This window comes from Crotalus tigris, unplaced genomic scaffold, assembly GCF_016545835.1.
Source record: "Crotalus tigris isolate CLP2741 ecotype Arizona unplaced genomic scaffold, ASM1654583v1 scf7180000019173.45859301935:6455823, whole genome shotgun sequence".
Taxonomy (NCBI): Eukaryota; Metazoa; Chordata; class Lepidosauria; order Squamata; family Viperidae; genus Crotalus; species Crotalus tigris.
Genome location: NW_024097414.1, coordinates 5,350,890 through 5,372,979, shown reverse-complemented (window position 1 = coordinate 5,372,979; position 22,090 = coordinate 5,350,890). Strand labels below are relative to the sequence as shown.

Genomic DNA, 22,090 nt, shown 5'->3' with positions numbered 1-22,090 from the left:
ACCATGGAATCAAATCCCCATTTTGAAGATGTGCCCCGTTGCCTGCAAAAAAGAAGTAGGATTTTGAATGCATTACAGTGGCTGACCTCTTGACATTTTTGACCCCCTCCTGTAAACCCTCATGTCAAAATAATAATAATAATTGTAAGTTTTGAAATGCAGTGCTTACTTAACGTTGACCAGCATCCAGTGTTCTTTCATTCACACCGCAGTTTGCCAGGTGGGAAAGATCAGGTCCGTGCATGAAGAGCCAATTAAAGTGATGTATTGCTATTACACCTGTGTACAGGAATCTTCTCACCTAAGGGTCAGCATCTGCTTGGAGTTAGATAAGAGAGAACTGAATTCAAGGGAGATTGGACTTAGTTCACTTGCAACTATGTAGGGATTCTAGGCTGATTCCTCTTTTAACTCCACTTCCAGGTTGTGCCATTCCTTCTCTTGCAAGTTGTGAATTTTAAAAACAAGCTAATCGACAAAGGATGGGACCCCTCTTCCAGTGGCAGTTGGAGAGTCAAATCCCCACCCCCAAAGGGAGAATTCCCCATGGAAGAAGGTGGAGAAATACTCAACCTGCCAAGGTTGAGAGGCATTGCTCCACACGTGTGGATGTCCACTTCTGATGTGAACACATCAAGGAGAGATGGGACAAACTTCTCAAGTCTTTGCTAAAGGTTTGGAGCAGCTTTTGGGGGCAGATATACAAGCCCCAACTTACCCTTTCTTGAACAGCAAGAGGTCTACTTCCTCAAACTGAAAACCCACAGTCTCTCTCTTGGAGTTTGAAGTAGGAGGTCCTCCCTTTCTGATGGCCTTCTATTTAACCATGGCTTCGATAAAGGGACACAGTACCCAGCCGATAGACGGAGATCCTCAGCACATTCCATTGAAATAGTTAAGACTACAAACGTTGCTTTAAAACATTGCTGACATAGGAACCGTTGAGCTTCTCTCTGAGGATTGCCATCCAATTAAAGGATTTAGCTTGTCTTGATTAGGTTTTAAGTGTTTTGATTTTAACAGTTGATTGACTAAACTCGTGGCTTAGATCAAGGCTATTAAGATCTGCCTTGGAGGCAGTCAACTCCGTAACTTACCCCTGGACTCAGTCAAGCGGTGGGTTCTTGATCGCACACCATCGACCCATTTTAAAGGCTTCCATCCATTCTACCATGAATGTTTGTCTTCCTGTACATCAGCCTGAAGATCTGGATTAGAATCATAGGGCTGGAAGGGACCTTCAAGGTCTTCTAGTCCAATCTCCTGCCCAAGGCAGGTGGGTCCTCCTACCATCTCAGACAAATGAGTTATCCAATCTTTTCTTGAAAACCTCCAGTGATGGCACACCCACAATTCAATGAGGCAAGCCGTTCCATTGATTAATTATTCTCATTGTCAGGAAATTCCTCCTTATTTCCAGTCTGGATTTCCTTCTGATGAGCTCCCACCCATTAAATCATGTTCTGCCCTCAAGTGTTATGGAGAGTAAATTAACAACCTGCCTCAAGAAGAGACAAGACAACCATTTGTCTGAAATGGTATAGGGTTGGACTAGAAGATCTCCAAGGTCCCATCCAACTCTATCTAGCAAAGCTTACCTTAACGATGTCAGGTCCATATCTCCTGTTTCTTCCCAATTAATTTTTTTAAAAAAACCCAACAAACTTTGTTTAATTCGGTTTCGATTAGGGTTTGTTGAAGATGGTTTGGGGAGTCAGACTTAGTCCAGAAGAACCTCTGGAACAGATGCTTCAAATGGGCCTGGATCTTTCTTCCTACAATGAGATGCATTTGCCTTTTCTGGAGCGTTTATCCCAGACAATAATGTTTGTGATGCTTCCCCGGCGTCTTTTTTCTAATAATTTTGGCAAGGACCACTAGTTCATTCTACTCAGTGCTTATTGTAACACATTCCAGCAGCTTAAAGATCCTGGTCAACACCCAACAGGATCTGCCCAGAGAAATAGCTAAGAAGGCTACTGAGGCATTTACAATCAATGGGGTTAATCTCCATTTTAAATCCCTGGAAAGGGGGGGGGGGCAGAACTCTGCTGTTTCTTCACTCCCCCCCCCCAAACTTTCCACGCTGCCTTCCCTACTACAGCAAGCTGGATATTGTAGTAGAGGTAGGGGAATGAAGCTGATCTACAAGGTAGACCTCTGTACCTTGGCTGAAAAAAACAAACAAACACTGTGAAATAGTTGAAAATCCTTTACAGGCAACAAAAAGCCTTTTGGTGCTTTTTCTCTGCTGCAAAACACGACCGAGGAAGGTAAAAACCCTATCATTTGCTTTTTGTTTTTTGTTTTATTCTCAGAAGGAGTCCAACCCATCTTAAAATCCACCCCCCCCATTTACTGGTGATCCATTACATTCCAGGCCAGGTTCCCTTCACAAATCCATGTCTGGTTGTCTTTTTTCATGACCCTGGGCTCAATTTTATCCAGAACCAGCCTCCCTTCCCCCCCTCCCCACCTCCAACCATCTTTTGGCTTAATTGCTCAGAAAAATATTCCCCTCCCCTCCGCATTCCATTGCAATCAATGCGATGAGTAGATATGAGAGCATCTGCAATATCTGATAGATGCCCATGGAGAAAAAAAGAGAGAAAGAAAGAAAGAAAGAAAGAGAGAGAGAGAGAGAGAAAGAGAAAGAAAGAAAAAGAAGGAAAGAAAGAGGGAGAGAGAGAAAGAAAGAAAGAGAGAGAAAGAGAGAAAGAGGGAGGAAGAGAAAGAGAGAGAGAGAGAGACAGAGACAGAGAGAGACAGACAATTGGTGATGATTTTCATGTGCTCATCAACGTCTTTGCAGGAAAAATAGATATCAAGTGACAAGGCTGGGAAAAAAAAATGCCACTTAATTGAAGATGTCGGATTTGGGGACCTGTGGCCACCGCCAACTCCAGAGCCTCCGGCAATCTCCGTTCTTCAAAGGGCTGGATATGAAAAACGCTCAGTGGCAGCAGGCAGAGGACACAATCTGCTAGCACAGCTGTGCAACCTTTATTTATTTTCACCCCATGTGAGCCCCCATTGAGACCCAGGGGCGCCTGCAAACGCCTGGCGGTAGCGTTTGGACTTTCCTGCTCCAGGTGGCTAAGGACATCAGAGGACTCAGAGCTTGGGCAAATTGCAAATATACTTAGAACATAGAATCACAGGGTTGGAAGGGACCTTAGAGGTCTTCTAGACCAACCCCTGCCCAAGACACGAGTCCTTATGCCATCCTGAACAAATGGTTGTCCAATCTTTTCTTGAAACCTTCCAGTGATGGAGCACCCACCACTCTGGGAAGCAAGCTGTTCCACCGCTTAATAGTTCTCACTATTAGGAAATTCCTCCGTATTTCCAGGTTGGCTCTCCCTCTCTCTTCCTCCCTTCCATTGATTGGTTGTTCTTTGTTTTTAATTTAATTAAATTAAAAAATAAGAATTTAAATTTTAGTTTTGATTCATTGTTTAGCGCCATTCGGAAGCTTCTTCTCTTGGTAAACCTCTGGTAATGACTGAGTGCAACTTATTTGCACTGCTCCTTCTTTTCGTAGCCTCCAACTTTTGCCCGTGGCCATTATCTGCCAACTACTTAGAGCAGTAGCGACTCTGGCTACTTCAAGATGGGTGGACTTCAACTCCCAGAACACTCCAGCCAGCTAAAGTTTGTGCCCCATTTATCTAAAGCAACCTTTCTCAACCTTAGCAATTTTAAAATGAGTGGACTTCAACTCCTAGGATTCTCCAGCCAGCACACTGGGGAGTTGAAGTCCACCCATCTCCAAGTAGCGAGATTGAGAAACACAGTTCTAGCTCAATAAATCCCACGTGATGCTATTTTTCTACTTGCAAAGAGATTTCTCTTATTCAGGTAGTCCTCAGCTTAACTTGTTTAGCGACTATTTGAAGTTACAACAATGCTGAAAATAGATGGCTTACAACCAGTCTCTGTACTTATAATTGTTGCAGCATCCCAACATTGCATAGTTGCTTGGGGAATTCTGGGAGTTGAAGTCCATCCATCTTTAAGTTGCCAAGTTGAGAAACAGTGACTTAGAGGCATGGTGGCCCCTTCTACTTTTGGTATCTCTGATAGGGCGGGATGACTTAAAGATAGGGCAGGAGAAGAAAGAAGGAATAGAGTGGGGAAAAGAGATGAAAGATGCTCTTGGCTATTAAGCAGGCCGAGACACACATTTTGGTGGATCTGAGGACAGTTGGACCCATCTCTCCAAGAGATGGCCATGAGGAACGTCAAGGCCTTCCCCCGCTGCTATTTATGTATTTTTATTTATTTATCAAATTTAGGGACCACCCATCTCACTCACAGATGACTATCAAAAATGTTTCCCCTTGACCCTCCCGCCATCCATCTTCAGACCTTGCAGCTCCAGGTTTATGCTTCAAAATGTCTCTTTGGAAACATCTGACCTTCAGTGTTCCAGAAGTGGTGGACACTAGAGAATGGAGCCAAGCTCCCTGGAAGAACAATCCACTTCCATACTCTAAAGTATCCCTAATGGAAATGTCATTGTCCAAGCCTTCCATCCTTGGTTTCTCAGAACGTTCTCTCGCCCTCAACGTTCTACCTGTTGCTGAGACTCTCAGACTTCTGATGAAGCAGGAACAAAGACGGCAGCCTTTCCTGAGGTCTTCTCCTCTCGGCTTCATTACGTTGCTAGCGGGATCCCAGGTCACCAATGGGATCTGTGCATCACAACTGCTCTTCATCAATCCAGATGGTTTTCTGTTGCTCTTCCCAGACTTTATCCTTGATGATCCGAAGAAGATCTTCGATGCTGCTCCACGAATCCGTCTCCAAAGAGGCGTAAAGGCAGGGTAAGCCCTCCAGTTCCTTCTCGTTCTGACGACACGTCCTCAGTAATTCCTCCTCCACGTCTGGTTTTGGTAGTAGCTTTCTATGGGACAGAAGAGCCCCACCCCCAAAACAGCTGTTAACCAGATGTGCATGCAGGCAAACATAAGCCAACAGAAACATCCACCTACATCTGCTGATCATCTAAACATTGAAAAATGCCAGTCTCTCTCTCTCCGCCTAGCCCACCTCACAGCGTCAATAGGAGGAAGTAGTATTAAGTATGTTCGCTGCCTAGAGTTAGTTATAAGAATAATAAAGGCAGGATATCAATAAATAAAATAGATAGATAGATCAGATAGATAGATAGATAGATAGATAGATGGATAGATGGATAGATAGATAGATAATGCTCCATTTCGAAGGGAAATGTGGAACAGCTGGTCATCTATGAGCGTTTCCTTAGACCCTGAAATATAGAGGTATATAATGGTTGCTGGAATTGAGTATGTCTAGTTTAATGAAAAGAAGCCTTAGTGAGTTATATGATGACAGTCTTCCAATATTTGAGAGGCTGCCCCAAAGAAGAGGGAGTGAAGCAGGACAAGAAGCAACGGATGGGAACTAATCAAGGAGAAAAGCAATCTTAGAACTAAGGAGAAATTTCCTGACAGTGAGAACAATTCACCAGTGGAACTCCTTGCCTCCAGAAGTTGTGGGTGCTCCATCAGAATCAGAATCAAAATAGAGCTGGAAGAGACCTTGGAGGTCTTCTAGTCCAGCCCCCTGCTCAAGCAGGAGACCCTATACCATCACTGGAGGTTTTCAAGAAGAGACTGGAAAGCTATTTGTCTGAAATAGTACAGGGTCTCTTGCTTGAGCGGGGGCTGGACTAGAAGACCTCCAAGATCCCTTCCAACTCCGTTATTCTGAAATTCTGGAGTTATTGAAATCTGGGCAATATTTATGGGCACCCCAAGATTCCATCCCGAAATAAAGAATCCTTATTTCTGTTTCTCCCCCAAAAGAAAACGATGGAGCACGGGATATGTTCCCTTTTCTTTTTTCAAGCCCCATGCTTTCTCTCTTGCATTCACCATTTCTTATACCTTATGAATTTGACTGAAGTTGCTTCCCCAGGAAAGGGTGTACAGTGTGAAGGGAATTGTTGTACATCCACTCTTAGATTAAAAGGTTCAAGTTTAGAGAAAAGAGGGTCGAGGAGAGATGACTAAAATCGATGAGACCAATTAGCTCCAACTGATTTATGTCTCATTAATTTCTGACATAATCACTGTGAACTTTCCCTGGATCGGGAATAGTAATTTCAAGAGTGGGAGCCCCTAAGACACTGACCAGCCATCATTTCAGCCAAGGAAGTCTTAACCCATTAATCGGATTTTCCTTAAAAATGCTTCCTTCTCTCCCAATGCTTTATAATCTTAAACGTCTGCATTTTTCAAACATTATTTTCCTGAACATTACAGGTAATTCTAGACTTAGGACTACAGCTGAGCCCAAAATTAAGCTGGACAGTTGTTAAGGGAGTTTTGCTCCAATTTTGTGATGTTTCCTGCCACAGTCATTAAATGAATCGCTGCAATTGTTAAGTTACTAAGTGAACCCAGCTTCCCCCCCATTGACTTCGCTAATCAGGAAGTCAGCAAAAGAGGATTTATGACTCTGAAACTGTCATAAATGTGAGTCTGGAATTTGATCACTTGACCGTGGGAATGCTGCAATGGTCATTAAGTGTGAAAAATGGTCCTAAGTCCCTTTTTTTAAAATGCTTTGTCACTTGGAATAGTCACTAAATGAACGATTGTAAGTCAAGGACTAGCTGTAGCCAGTTGCCTCCTGTTAAAAAGCTTTTATCGTGCAAACAGGGCATGAATCGATGTTTAGTTTTCGGGCCACCAGCATCGATGCTACAGCTAATGAGCTAAACAAAATAGCTGTGGCTGAATTTGATCACTCAAATGCTGTATTTCTGACGCTGGACCGAAACGCTGCTGCAATTCATGGCTTGCTAACCTTGGGTGCTTTTGTTGCCAAGAAGAAATGCAATATAACTAAACTTGTCCACCACGTATTGTTTATGGTCCTCCAGTGTTTATTTACAGATAACTTACAGATCCTTTCAATCTTCCGTGGGGTAGAGCATGACTGAGTAATAATTTGCTATTGATTTTCTATTATGTTTACATTTTGGCTGGTTTTCATTGTCATGTTCTGGAGACACTTCCATTTGTTTCCTGAAATTGGAGAGTTCAAGTCTCTTTCTACTTATCCAATTCATTGTTTTACAACATAAAATTTTATTATGGCTGACCATTTCCAGGGAAAAAAAGTAAACCCGGGTAAGGAGGAAGAAGATCCAGATTTACAGAAGTAAACAGAGGAACGATGGATACGGGAAGCCCTTGACTTATGATAGAATGGGATGGGATGGGATGGGATGGGGTGGGGTGGGATGGGATGGGATGGGATGGGATGGAATGGAATGGAATGGAATAGAATAGAATAGAATAGAATAGAATAGAATAGAATAGAATAAGCTTAATAAATATTTATAAAAGTAATGAAGGCAGATACAAACAAACAAATGGAATCTAGCTTTTGTTTTCTCAACAAGGTTTTGTTTCTGCCTTGTAATTTCATCCAAACGGTTATCACACAAATTTATACCAAGAGGTAGAAAAGGAATTGCTTGCCAGATTTTGATTCTGGGGTCATCCAAGCCAGGCTTAACATCTGGAGGGCTGGGAAACATATGGCAGCCTTGCCTACTCTGTGCTTTCCAGATGTGTTTGCGCTTATAGCTCTGCCAGCCACAACACACAAAGGGTCTGATTTCCCAGAATTGGCACCAATTGCCAGCCCTGATTTTAAATCATCAGTTGCAACAAGCGTTGTGGAATTTTTATTTTTTGCCTTCCTCCACAAAGTCCCTATCGCATCATTTTTTATTTATTTTTACTCCCAAACAGAAAGAAAGAACTTAGGGGCAAACAGGTTCAAATGTGCAAATCCTAGGGAAAAAAAAAAGAGAGAGAGAGAAGACGCATCTCCAAGACGTAAGTGCCAAAATACACTAGGTAGCGATTGCCTTGGTAAGGACCCTTTTCATTTGTGTAGCTGTTTTGTCCACTCCATATTTCTGCAGCAGGCAAAGCATCCCTCTATTTCTTTCTTCTCGCCCGTCCTTCTTTGCACCGTGACCGAGACGTACCTGAATTTCTTGATGTTTTTCTCGGAGACTTTAATAAAGAGAACAATGGGATATATCTTGGCTTTGATTAAATCTTTTGTGCAGCCGATGCTGAGTTCGAGCAGGCAGTGTTTGTTCTGTCAACACAAAGTCAGGGAGAGGACTTTGGTTAAGTACATGGTGGTGGGGGATTTAGACACACACCCCATCTCAAACAGGATCAGATAAATTGGAAGCCCTTGATTGCGCATCTGACACGGCTGGTTTTCATCAAGGGCAGATTATCGCCCTCCAGATTCTCACTGATTTTAGAAAACTTCCCTGTTCCTCTCTTGCTGTGGCACCAGCAAGGACTTCTTTTCATCCTCCCAAGATCATCCCATGAGCTTCAGGGCAGGGGAAGTTTGACTCTCTCTGCTCCTAGGCCAGCTCTAAAGTTAGCCCTGCAAGGTAGGCCAGACAAGAGGCCTTGCCAAGAATACTAGCTTTATTTTTTTTTGTAAGGTTACATGAACAGACATTGGAAAGTATTGCTCCCTTGTCAGCCTGTCTTCCAAAGCACCGGAAAGCAGGACAAGAAGCAATGGATGGAAGCTAATCAAGGAGAGATGCAACCTGGAACTAAGGAGAAATTTCCTGACAGGGAGAACAATTAATCAGCGGAACAACCTGCCTCCAGAAGTTGTGGGTGCTCCATCACTGGAGGTTTTCAAGAAGAAATTGGACAGCCATTGGTCTGAAATGGAATAGGGTCTCCTGCTTGAGCAAGGAGACGGACTAGAAGACCTCTCAGGTCCCGTCCCAACTCTGTTATTCTGATATTGTTACAGGTAGTCCTCAATTTATGATACCCCCAACCCTCCCACCTCACCCCCTCCCACCCCGGTCTGGGGAAACTGATGACTTTGACAAGATTATGGAAGCGAGGCCAGATGCGGTCTGGGAGGAAATACACAATATGGCCCGTGATAATTTTTGCATCAGGAAAAGGAAAAAAGAAAAAAGGGAGGAATACATGTTCTTTCCTTCCATTTTGTGCCAGCTGTGCATATTGTATTTATGTTGCAAAAGGACTGGAAAGCCTACCTTGGCAGCCACAGCCCCAATATTTGCTGGGAAAATACATTCGTAAGTGTGCGGATTTTTTTCTCGTGAATAGATTATTGTCTCCGTGGAGTGCCTCCTGAAGAATTCCTCCTTGGTTATGATATCTGGGAGAGAAGGAGCGAAACAAACAAACAAAAAACGAGGTTAAAGAGAAAGCTGGAACGGCACAGGGTGGATGCCGGGATAAAGAGTCACTCAATTGAATGGACGTTCAAGAGTTCATGCAAGTCATCCTCACCTTATGACTACATTTGAGCCCAATATTTATGTTGTTAAGGAAGACCTGGGTTAAGCGAATTTTTGCATCATTTTATGACCTGTCTTGCCACAGCTGTTAAGTGAATCACTGCAGTTCCACTGATTAATTGTTCTCACTGTCAGGAAGTTTCTCCTTAGTTCTAGGTTGCTTCTCTCCTTGACTAGTTTCCATCCGTTGCTTCTTGTCCTGCCTTCAGGCGCTTTGGAGAATAGCTTGACTCCCTCTTCTTTGTGGCAGACCCTGAGATACTGGAAGACTGCTATCATGTCCCCCCTCGTCCTTCTCTTCATTAAACTACACATCCCCAATTCCAGCAGCCGTTCCTTATATGCTTTAGCCTCCAGTCCCCTAATCATCTTTGTTGCTCTTCTCTGTACTCTTTCTAGAACTGTTGTAAGTCAAGGACTTCCTGTATTGGTAAAAGAAATCTTGCAAGCCCAAATCTGTCTGCCATCCATCCATCCATCCATCCATTCATCCATTCATTTATCTGTATCTCCCTCCCTCCCTCCCTTCCTCCACCCATCCATCCACCAATCTACCCACACACCAATCTCTCTATCATCTCTCTCTCTCTCTCATCTATATATCTTTATTAAAAGTTTTAAGAACAATAATATGACCTAATATAAGCCAAATTGGAACAAAGAGAAACAACAGAAAAAGCTACAAGTGCAATTAAAAAAAAAGAAAATAGGAAAAAAGAGAAAGATTTTAAGATATAAACAAGCAGCTTCCAATATTCTTCACAACAGTAATAAGCACGATTATATCCTAACCTTTCTCTCTAAAATTACATCATAACTCTCTCCTTTTTATAATCTATCCTGTCTAATCATTAAAACCATCAATCAAAAAATCCTTTTTTCTCTCATTTTTGCACCAAAAAAGAAAAGGGAGCAAATCTGGGTCACTTTGAGACTGTTCTATGGGCAGCTGAACTTAATTTTGAAAAATTAAAATGAGGGGATGTGGGTAAAAGCCTTTCTGTATCTTTTGAGCAGGCGAAATTCAGAGCTAGCCTGACTTTACTGCAGCCAACCTCTTTCGCTTCAACCCAATGGAGTCGAGGGTCTCTATTTCCTAAGGGATCCGATTGGGGCAGGCCTGACACCACGTCCCCCGAGTGATAGTTCCAGTGCCTTCTCAATTGCAAAAACGAAATTAGAACTGTTTTGGGATAAGAGAGCATGTGGGTCACCGTTTCCCCCAATCCCTACCAACAAAGGGTCCCCTGCAACAATGGGGGCAGAGGAGGGGAGGCAGGCAAGCCCAGCCACAAGTGGCAGGAATAGGACTCCATGGACAAAAACACAAGACAAACGATTGCCATGCTTATTATGCTTGGATTTGGCAGCCGCAGGCTTTAGCTGGCGGAGAAGGTGTTTATCCTGGAGCTAGTTAAATCTGGTGAACTTAAGCATGACCTATTTCGAGGAACAAGGTATGCCGGGACAGGTTGGGAAGAAGAAGCGTCGTCTGTGTAATTGCTAGCCCGTGTTGTGGTGTCAAGATTCTTTGGAGAGACAGCCTTTCAACAAAGAGGCGTACAAGACCTGCAAGGGGCTGGATAAACGGCAACATATGAAAAGGCAGTAATCACACAGGAATTGGATCAGAGCAAAGGCTTTTCTTTTCAGCAGCCTCTCCTTAGCAGCAAGCAGAAATACATTTCTGGGACTTTTAGAAAGAAAACAGGGAGATAATGGCCAGTTCACAAGGCTTCTTCCCAGTATTAAGACTGTATTTAGCCCCTTTCACAACAGAGAGACATAACCACACAAATGCACACTCCTTGCTGGCTTCCTCGGATCAGTTGGCATGGACAATTTGTTACTTAACCACAATTAATCAATCAGAACAGAGCTGGAAGGGAGCTTGAGGTCTAGTCTAACCTGTTCAAACAGGAGACCCTGGTTTATCTGGTTTGCATGAGTTGAACTCCAGGGTTCCTCCAGAGTTGGGAAGGAAGGAAGGAAGGGAGGGAGGGAGGGAGGGAAGGAAGGAAGGAAGGAAGGAAAGCAAAAGGGGAAAAGAAAGAAGCAAAAATGAGAAATAGAAAAAATAGGCTTCTGATTTCTGCGGAATTCTGGGAGTTGAAGTTTACATATCTTAAAGTTGCCAGGTTTGAGAAACATCGAGTTAGAAGAAGACAGACTGGCTTTAGACAAGGACCCCAGGGTTTACCTGGTTTGCATAAGTTGAACTCCAGGGCTCCTCCTGAGTTGAGAAGCTTTTGGACCAAGGTCTTGGCAAGCATCGTGGGGCTGAAGAGGACGGGACGCCGGCAGTCACAGTGGGTGGGCTTCACCAAGCTGTAGGGGATCAGACTGAAGCTCTTGTTGATCTCAGTCATGGAATCAAACTCTGGAAGAAGAAGATTTATGCCACTGTAAGCCATCCTAGAATGGGCAGGCAGCCCAACAAAAGGCTGAAGATTTACGCCACTGTAAGCCATCCTAGAATGGGCAGGCAGCCCAACAAAAGGCTGATTCCATCAAACGAACATCAGAGAACCAGAGATCGGATGTTACTTTGATGAATGAAGACAACTTGGCTAGAAAACCCCTGGGATCACCCTGCTGGCATGGTTCCAGGCCAGGTTCAAGGTGTTAAGGGACAACCTCATTGGGCAATTAGTCCTTCAGCTTTGAAATCTAAAAAAAAGAGGTTCCCTCCACTTCACCCCCAACCTACTGCACCTTCAAATCTTTCGAGGAGAGCCTTTGTCACCGGATGCACTTCCGATTTCACCCGGCTGTCTTTTGAAGTGACGATGCGCACCCGTTCACTGCTATTCATGCGCTTGTATTTGTTTTCGGACCTGCTGACAAACTGGAAGTGGAGATTCAGGTTGGGTCAAGGGGTGAGTCAAGGCTGTGTTTCCTGTCTGGTCTGGACCTAGTAAGGCTGGCAATCAGAGAGCTAGACTACTCTTTTAATTTGACTCTGGGGCCCAATTGTTGTTGTTGTTGTTACCTGCAAGATCTGGCCCAAAAGGAAACTGGCTCTGGAGAGACGAGGGCTCGTTTTGGATTCACTGGGAGATGCAAGTTCGTCTGGTTGTAGCGTAGTCTAAGAGCAACAGAGAGAAGAAGGAAGAAGAAAGAGGGAAGAAGGAAGAAGAGGAGGAAGGAGGAGGAAAAAGGAGGAGGAGGAGGAGAAGGAGGAGGAGGAGGAAAATGTAGGTCAGAATCCCATAAAGCCAAAATGAATTTATGGGACGTAGAAGTAGGAATGTTGAGAAGAGGGGCTCACCATATTTGGAGGCCCTCAAGATGGAGAAAGTTGACTTGATGAGAGCAAAGTCCACCACCCATAATGAATGTAGACAGAATACCGCTTTCAGAATGGATGGGAATGACCCAAGAGACGAAACTGCCCAAAACTGCTCACAAAGGGATGGAAGAATGATGGGTGAAGAGGACAACTATCCCAAGCCAGGGAGAACTTACTCGTGATATCCCATAGACACTGTCTGTATCTTCTTTGCTTCCTCTGTTCATAAGTCGCTGGAGTTTTACTAGGAGCAGCTGCTGGGCTCTGCAAAGGAGAGTTAGGAAGGATCAGAGGTGGTGCCAAGGAAGGCATCCAGCATGACCATCCTCAGCTGGTGCCCTTCTTCCTCCCTTTGGATGGCCAAGCAGTTTGGACCAAACTCCAGGCAGCCGTGTTATAAAGAAGGAAGAACTAGCCTGCCTACAATGCCATGGGATGGACAATATTTGCCCAAATTTAAACCTTTGGAGTACCTTAAGAAATCTCCAAGGAGAACCTCATTGTCATGGAGGCAACAGGGCATCCACAGGGAGGTCCAAAAAGTGAGGGTGGCCACCACAAACATGCAAGGCAAGCCTTTCCTCTTTTCTTATGTGGGTCACATCTCCTGCACAAGTCTTGGCCTCAGCCTCATCTCATTGGCATCCAAAGATTGCCATGCAGAAAATCTTGGAGGCTGGTGTTCGGGTTTGCAGCATACCAGCTTCCCGTAACATGTCATCAGGCTGGTATCTTGAATTTTGAGCCCCTATCCCATGTGCACCCCCTGCCTCTTGGAGCTTCTCTGTGCCCGGGAGGGAACACTCACCTGCTGTAATTGGGGACCGTTCCCGTTTCCTCATCTTTGTTGGTGACGGGATGGACTCTGGCACAAAACCACTCACATTTCCCCTGGTACATGGTGTCAAGGACGTGCAAGATTTCATCACATTTCACTGAGAGGGAGCAGCAGTCCAGGTGGCTGGAGATGCTGAGGTTCAGCCGGATGTAGAAGGAGTCTCCGGAGGTGATCAGACCTTCTTCCATTTCCGAAAGCAGTGTCCGATAATCTAGAGGGGAAGGAACCCACTCACAACCGGTTCCATGAAATGAAGAAACTCCTTGGTCCTTGGGTCCCCCATGTTGGGTAGGAGCGTCACCATCTTAAAATTGCCAGGATTGAGAAACACCAATTGAATTCCTACTGTGATTGTTCCACCGGTACAATAGTGCCCATCCATCTTGTCAACTCAGCATCAGAATAATGGAAGGGATCTTGGAGGTCTTCTAATCCAACCCCCTGCTCAAGCAGGAGACCCTATAGTGTCCAATCTCTAAAAACCTCCAGTCTTGGAGCACTCACAGCTTCTGGAGGCAAACTGTTCCACTGATTAATTGTTGTCCCTGTCAGAAAATTTCTCCTTGGTTCTAGGAAACATCAAATTTCCCATTATAGAATTCTGAATTTGGGGCTGAGGTATCAACTCTAGAAAACATCTCTGCTACCAACTCTGCATCTCCAACTTTTGGAGGCGATCATGAAAATAAACAAGAACTTGGTTTTATTTTATTTTTTAAAAAAATTGTAATGGATCATTTTGGCTTTCAAAGACCAATTTTCCTGTCCCTTTATCCGGCCCCCAGATCCTAAAGACGAATAGGCCTACTTGTCCAAAGGTTTAAAAGCACGGTATCTCACCCTCATGATTTGGTTTGCAATGCAACGTAATTGGCCCACTACATCTCTGAATTGTCCAATGAATTTCTTCCTTTGTGCAAGTATCCAGGGGAACACTCATATTTTCTCCTCGGATGCAGCCCTCCACCTGTTGATAGGAACACAGCTTTATTCTCCCTCCAGGCAATTAATTCTACTTACTAAATTACACAGCTATCATCTCCACCCACCCTGGTCTTCAATAACAGCATAATGTGATTTGGTTGTATAGATTTTTTTTCTTGAAGGGCATAGAATGAAGAGATGGCTGATGCCTCCAATATGAGCCTTCCTTTAAAGGGGTTTTTTTTAAAGTTAAAAACTCTGCCCCAGGCAACATAGACCTTGGTTACAGCAAGCAAGGAAGAAAAATAAGAAGAGCTCACTCATTCATCACTTCAAAGAAATGCAAAGGACCATCCTTAGGGATGTTTGCGGGGATGACTAGAAAATATGGAGGCCTCACCAGAAGCAGTTGGTACCCTTCCCGGAGGCCAGCTTTCTCTGCTGTGGAGTTGACCTTCACTGAATGGACAAAGCTTCCTTTGATGTTTCCTCCCAGCAAACTGATCTCTGAGCTCAGAGTGTCCCCGTTGACGACTACTTGCTGGACGGCATGGAAGACATTGTGGAGGCGTCCAACTGCAGTCACCGAGGGACGGAAGGGCCTGTGTCAACAAAAGAGGGGCAAATTCCTCTTGGCTTCTAAGATCGCCCAGAGAAAAGGCTGAGATTGGTGAAGGGGGAACCAGCGGTTCCTAGGCTAAAAAGAACAGTTGCATCCATGTATCTCAGATGCCTGGCAAGGCCATCAAGGGATTAGCCAAGTATTTGTTCGTTCAGAAGAGTAGGAGGAAAAATTCAAGGTTTTAAATTCTGGAACGTAGCTATGGACGAAGGCTATGACTTCTTCACACGCAACCTACAATCCATCTGCTATGTTCACAGTTTCATTCTTGACTGCAAAGATGCATCTCGTCTAATCAAGTTGCATCTGAGAGTCTTTTGCCAAAGTCAAGAGAGGCAGCGGGAGATTTAGAAAGATGTGGGACTGGAAACTATACCAGCTGCTGCTCTTGGGGACACCTCCAGTCACGGGGTTTTTTTGCTTCAAAAAGTCCACAAGAGAAATTCAGAAGAACTTCCTAAGTAGCTGGAACTTGAGGTAGGAACAAAAAAAAAGTTGGTGAAATCGCATGTAGAGCTTGGCACAGTATTATGACCTTTCAAAATTTAGCTTGAATACCAGCACCAGGAACTTGCAAATCATTTCAGTTCTCTACCCTCAGAGCCTTATTTCTCTCGATCTTTCTGATCTAACATGAATTTATGTGAACTGATTTATTCTTCAGAAGAATTAAAGAATGTTTTTTTTCTGGATGCTACCACTGATAATATCAGGAGGGGTACCACATTCCCTATGTGACAGCCCTTCCGGTGCATTCTACAATAATCCCCCCAGCAATGGTACAATCCAAGAAAAAGCAGTGTTACAATTTCATTTTGCTGAGTATCTAAAACAGACGAGAAGTAACAGTGGTTGCACCTCCAGCCAATCTTCTCCACCATACCTTTCCAGAGAGAATTTCCTGAAAATGGAATTGACTTGTTCCAGGTCCAGCCCTTCAGAGTGGTGGGAGGATGAGGAGGAAGGTAGTGAGGAATATCTGTCAGGAACATCATCTGGAAAAGGAAATGCGGAATAAATAAATTCATGAAACGGATGGATTTGGAAGGAAAAAAAATATCCTTCTTAAAGAACGGGCGACAGGAATAAAATTGGATTGAAATATAGACAGGACTTGAAGTATTTGTCTGGATGGATTATCTTTGGGTTCAGAAAAAATGGTAAGGAGACTTTCCAGATCAGGTTGACCTTCTCATGGACTTTTCTGGATGGCAGCAACTTCTGACTGACCTTGACTGAGTTCAGAAGTTGAAAGACCTTCTGGAAGAAAGCAATTGGCACACTCGTCCTCTACTGTTGCCAAAAAAGCCTACGTGAAGATGTCCTAAGTGACCAGGAATAGCCTGCCTGCTCAGTCCAGGTAGGAACTGTGGATGGACAATTTGTTATTCTCTTAATAGGTCTTTATCTTTAAATTGGAGTAGGGCTGGGCTGCCTTTCAAGCAGAGATTCCACATAAAGTACCCAGGAGGTCTAAGTAAGAAGATCATCTCTGTCCATCAGATGATGCTTCTCAGAATGCTGGTCTTCCAAATTTCTTACCTTCTAATTCCAGAGCATCACAGCCAAAACTGTCATCATCTTCGGTCAAACTGGAATAAAGAAATACATATTGGTCTCTCTCTCTCTCTCTTTCTCTCTCTGTCTCTCCATGATGTCTCATTTGGACATCTTAATATCCCTCAGCAGGTAGCCCAAATCTTGGAGTCAGAACATCTCTGATGTAGGAAGTGGTGGCCAGAAGTGGCCACGGAAGAGGGAGCAGATGCCAAGAGAGACAGATGGGTAGGTGAAAGGAAAAAGACAAGATTGGAAAAGATGGCACCATGGCTGGGACACAACCGGACCACAAAATATTTCCAAAGAAAAGGAGATATCAGGCCCTGGGAAGGAGTTATGATGCTCTCCAAAGAAGAAGATTCAGCTATTCTTATCATTTCCAGCTCTTGCCATTGAAATATGACAATTTGCTGCGCAGATGGCCCTAATATTATTTTGGAGCTACGTTGCTGTTATTATCACTATTATTATTCAAAACGAGAAAGGTTTTCAGATGATTGCAACAGTAAAATGGCACTGATTGCTTTACCAAATGCAAGCAAACCCATTTGAACATTTTCTTCCACATTCTTCTGTGTGCCTCTGCCGCAAGGGTGTGTGTCTCTGTGTGTGTTTGTGTGTGTGGTCTGTGTTCTTTTGCTAATGTTAGCACCTGCACTATATTTTCTAGCATTACAAGAGAAGAATGGACACCACCTAGGAAAAAAAATGAAGTGGCCTGTTGAGCAACCACTTCCTTTATGACGTTGGGGGCAGGAGCGAACTACATGTTACACACAACGCTCCCAATTTTTGAAAGGAAAAAAAGCTTCTGGAGGCTGGAATTGGAAGGAGAGGAACAGCCAAGGAGAAGGAAGGTATATAAATCTTTCCGAGTTCACTTTTTGTACTTGGAATGGCTCCTGCAGACTTCCCACGGAGAAGATGGATTTCTTCTCCACTGTAGGAATTGAGGATTATCTACCAACACGTTCAGTGCCCTCTTCCAGTCATGGCCACCTGAAACTGGCTGCTTTTTTATTTCCAAACATCAGATGAATGTTACCTGCACTTGTAAGAAAGGCCTAATTCAGCTCTTAAAATTGTTCCAGTAAATCAGATCAAGGAACGCTCGACAGAGGTAGGAGAACATTGAATAAATGATAACGCCTGCCTTGGATCACGTTATACCATCAATAAAATCATATAATAAATGTTTTCCTCTTGCACGATCGGGGAGGAGAGCAGTTTCCATGGCATATTTTCATTTGGGATGATTAAAACTTACAATCCCTACACACATTCGACAGCACACCATAGTTACCTACTGGCTAGAATGGGCCGAGCATGGTAACCCTCTCCTGTGTCATCCTCCTGATTATAAAACTTCACCCAAGATACTTGTGATTTTTATTTTTTTTTAAAAAAAGAAAGTTTAACATCAGCTGCAGGGATTTTAAATTGGCTCAAGGTAATGGAACTAAGAAAGGTTGTAATTGCCTTCAGGGCAGAGTGGAGAAATGGCACAATGTCATCTTGCATCTGAGTTTCTCCTCAATCAGACCAAGATAGTTTCTAGAGGTAGGAATTGAATTGGAGAAAGGATCCAGGGAAATAGGGCTCAACAATTGTCTGCCTGGAGGATAAATCTGGCTGATTTATGTACGTAACCCAAGTACTTGACCTAGAGTCCATCGATTTTAGAGAGAAGCCGGGAAAGAGACAATGACTCAAAAGTAGAATGACGGTACCGTTGATACGCAGAGAAGAGATTGTACAGAGGTAAGAAAAAAAAGGCAAGAGAACCCCCATATATAATGGTGACTCCAAACAAACCTTGGCAAAGGTCATCCCCATTTTTGGCATGTACCAATATGCCCTCAACATTTATTTCTCTTACTTTTCCCTGAAATGAGTTGTATGGGGTTCCAGCAATTATATTAGGCTACAAATGCCAAATGCAAACCTGATTCTTTATTGAGAACAGCAGCAGGCAACTGTGTTCTAAATTTACAAGCTGTGGACTTCAACTCCCAGAATTCCTTTTACAAGCTATGGACTTCAACTTCCAGAATTCTTTTTACAAGCGGTGGACTTCAACTCCCAGAATTCCTGAGCCAGTCAAAATGGCTGGCTCAGGAATTCTGGGAGTTGAAATCCACAGATCATAAAGGGCCATAGTCACCCATCCCTGATTTAGACCCCCCCCTTTCCTGAAACATGCTAATCTATCCTCATCCTAGAGGAATGAGGGGATATCTTTTCTATTTTTCCTTGGAGGTGCTCAGAATGACCAGATTGTAGGTCAATGTGGGTTCTTCTCTGGAAATCCTGGGAGTTCAAATCCATAGACCTTACATCTTAAAATGGCTGAGGCTGACAAACACTGCTCTTCTTCCTGTCCTCTCCCAATGACGGATGTGTGAGATGGTTCCTTCATTGAGAGAGAGCCCATCGCTGTCCTCCTTAAGAAGTATCATTATTCCTTCCAGTGGTCACCGCTATGAAAATGCATTTAGTGGGACAATCTTCTAGACCTTGAACTAACTCTATTCCCCCAATATTTTAGTTTTCATCTAACTTTCCTGATTCATACAGGTCCATTCCTTTCTTCCCAGTTGGCCCAGGATATTTACCTTGAGTGAGGGACATCTTTGTTCCTTCGGAGAATGGAATCATTTCCTGGAGGCTCCGGAGTGGTGGACATAATGCTGGCGCAGCGATATCTCAGGGTTTGCTGGGTTTCAGAAGGAAAGGCCAAGAAAAGAAACAAAGACAAGCCATCAGTGGTGCAATCCTGCCCATCTTGGTGAGTTTCCTGCCTCAGTGGAAAACACGCTTGCTTGTAAACAAATCATACTTCTGCATCTACTAGCTTTAACACCTCATTCTCTTGCTGTCATGGAATATGGTCTGGATTCCCAGGAGGGAGGTAAGGGAGGGGCTGTATTCCACTGGAGCAAGAGACAACACAGATGAGATAGGTTCCGTGGGAGAAAGAGGGTGAAGACAGTTCCTCCTTAGTAGTTCTCACAGTATATGTTTTATGGGGCAATAGTCTGCTTTACTTTGATAAGGTTTCTGCCTGAAGGTGAGGAACAATAAAGAAATCTGCTCAGAAGAATTGCAGTCTGCCTTTCTTGGTTTCCAGGGAGCCCGACAGTTGTCCCACTGTTACGGTTTTCATCCACCGAGTCCTTTAATTCTATTCAGAATTAGAAATAGAATTTAGGAGGGTGGCTATAATGAAAAGCTGATAACCCATTTTATAAGGGAAGTAGGGAAGTAATCATATGGAGCGAAAGGGGGTCGGCGAACATGGGCATGAATGTATGGAGGAACACGGAGGCATAAATGAATTCTAAATATATCTGCAAGAAGCCCAAACATAAAGTGATACCGTAGCTATTTCCACTGCAACCAAGTTGTGTGCAGTTTGCACATTAGGCAGAGCTGAATATTTCAACAGCTTCCTATTTTGATTCTTTTCCAGCTGTAATGGCAAGCTTGTGATATGGTATCTGTTCAGTGGAATATGGCAGTCTATTCATCTCCGAGCGGTGATTTACATAATAACTAATGGGCGTTTCCCCCCCTTCCTCCTTCTCCCCCAATGACTTCAATTTAAGCCATGAAATCAGTTTCCCAGGTTCGTCCTGGAACACGGGGGAGATTATTTTAATTTATATTTATTTAATAGGATTGCCAGGCTCCGCCGTCTACAAGAGAGGCAGCTTAAGACAGCTTACAGCAGCACCGAGCAAGGAAAACAAACAGACAAGGCTGTCAAACATTACAAACAGATGAAGAAATGGAACAAGTCTATCAAAACAATTTGAGCAATCGCAACACACACCAAGAAAGGCTCCCTGGGAAAAAAAATCAATTGGAAAATACAAAAAGCAAATGTGGGGCATGTATAATTAAAAGCGTTGTGGAAAGAAATATATGAAAGTAACTGCGATATTTGTGGAGGCCTCAGTTGTCATCCTATCTGCAGGCAATCTGAGTGGAGCTGATTCATAGAAATAGATTTTTCTGGACCGAGACTTTGGGGAGTGATTTTAAGTGTCCCTCCTGCTGTTGACACTAATCTTTCGGTCTGCAAACATGTGTGAGCTCTTGCAGAAAGACCGAGCTAGTTGTCCCCATGAGTGTAGACAAATATGTCTTTTGTACAACAGTAATAGATTCTCCAAAAGCTTTTGTTGGTGGTGCTTACAAGAAGAATTCACAAGATCTTTCCTCCATCTAGAAAGTTGATATAAAGCAGGCTCACCTTGGCAGCTATGTCCAAAATTGAGAAAGCTGACTTAAAAATCATGGATGTTAGGGATCACTAGAAAGGGAGTGGACAGAATCATTGGAGAAAGAAAGCATATTAGGAAGCCGGTCATTGTGAAGGATTTTTTTGTCTAGATTCCTGGGAGAGAGGGAGTGAATGCTAGAGGAGGAAGAGACAACACAGATTAGACACTTTGTGTGGGAGAAAGAGGATGAAGTCAGCTCCTCCTCAATGTTCCCAGAATAGGTTTTTATGGTCCGAGTTTGCTTTAGTTTGGCAAGAGTTCTGTCTACAGGCGAGAAACAATAAAGAAATCTGCTTAGAAGGACCTCAGTGTGTCTTTCTTGTTTTTTGGAACCTGACATCAATCTTGCCAAACTAAAGCAGACGACATGCACCATAAAACATATACTCTGGGAACTATTAGGGAGGAGCCATCTTCGCCCTCTTTCTTTCACACAAACTATCTAGGCTGTGTTGTCTCTTGCTCCTCTGGAATGCTCCTCCATCCTCTTGGGAATCCGGAAAACATTCCATCAGAGGCACTCAGCATGCTATCTGGGGAATTCTGGGAGTTGAAGTCCACTCATCTTAAAATTGCCAATGTTAAGAAACATTGGTCTGGACTGGATGCCCCTAAGTCTTGCCCAGCCTTGGGCGGGGCTTTGATTTGGAGTCAAACCTGCCATCTTGAGGTTTTTGACCCAGCTCCCTGCAGATACCCGAATTCAGAGCACCCATTCAGAGCAGAAATCCAGAAAGCTTCAGGTCGTCACACAACCAAGTGAGCAATAGTTCATTTCACTGCTAGAAGCCCCTGCTTAGAAAGTGTCTTTTATTCTTCACCTAGCCCCCTTTTTTTATCAACACCTTTTTTCTCTACTTCATTGCTCCTACTAAGCTCATAATCACATCCAATGGAACCTCACAGACAGCTGTCAAAAGTCTAAAATGTGTTTCTTTCTTTCCTTCTTCCTTTTAAATAAAAATGTCCAACCTTTGCAGTTTCAACCAGCTAACAAAAACTTTGCTGTTTTTTTCCCCTCGTGAACCTGTTTCCACAGGGAAACAAAACTGGGAAAGATTGCTGGGAATATCTTCAGGGAAGTACAAATTAGCATTTGGAAAGGTGATAGCAGTTGTGTGTGTGTGTGTGTGTGTGTGTGTGTTAAAAAGAGCAAACTGTTAACATTCATGCAGGGGAAAAAAAAAGCATATTC

At 43.6% G+C, this 22,090-nt stretch overlaps 1 protein-coding gene and 1 long non-coding RNA gene across 8 annotated transcripts in view; one reads left to right on the top strand and one right to left on the bottom strand.

Moving 5' to 3' along the window:
- Window positions 1-2,498: 2,498 nt before the first annotated feature.
- CARD11 (caspase recruitment domain family member 11) overlaps window positions 2,499-22,090 on the bottom strand; it is a 78,525-nt gene continuing 58,933 nt past the window's right edge. For all 7 annotated transcript variants that reach the window (XM_039360755.1, XM_039360758.1, XM_039360756.1 and 4 more), the window contains 13 exons: window positions 19,222-19,322; window positions 16,589-16,638; window positions 15,930-16,041; window positions 14,825-15,026; window positions 14,341-14,467; window positions 13,471-13,711; window positions 12,839-12,926; window positions 12,363-12,458; window positions 12,086-12,218; window positions 11,571-11,750; window positions 9,104-9,228; window positions 8,039-8,154; window positions 2,499-4,909 (listed from right to left, as the gene is read on the bottom strand). In XM_039360755.1, the coding sequence (XP_039216689.1) occupies window positions 4,705-4,909; window positions 8,039-8,154; window positions 9,104-9,228; window positions 11,571-11,750; window positions 12,086-12,218; window positions 12,363-12,458; window positions 12,839-12,926; window positions 13,471-13,711; window positions 14,341-14,467; window positions 14,825-15,026; window positions 15,930-16,041; window positions 16,589-16,638; window positions 19,222-19,322 (1,776 nt within the window). In that variant the 3' untranslated portion in view covers window positions 2,499-4,704. The remainder of the gene's footprint in view (window positions 4,910-8,038; window positions 8,155-9,103; window positions 9,229-11,570; window positions 11,751-12,085; window positions 12,219-12,362; window positions 12,459-12,838; window positions 12,927-13,470; window positions 13,712-14,340; window positions 14,468-14,824; window positions 15,027-15,929; window positions 16,042-16,588; window positions 16,639-19,221; window positions 19,323-22,090) is intronic.
- LOC120315810 lies at window positions 4,693-22,052 on the top strand. The gene is made up of 3 exons (XR_005558780.1): window positions 4,693-4,829; window positions 19,204-19,394; window positions 20,286-22,052. It is a non-coding gene; the product is annotated as an uncharacterized LOC120315810 (long non-coding RNA).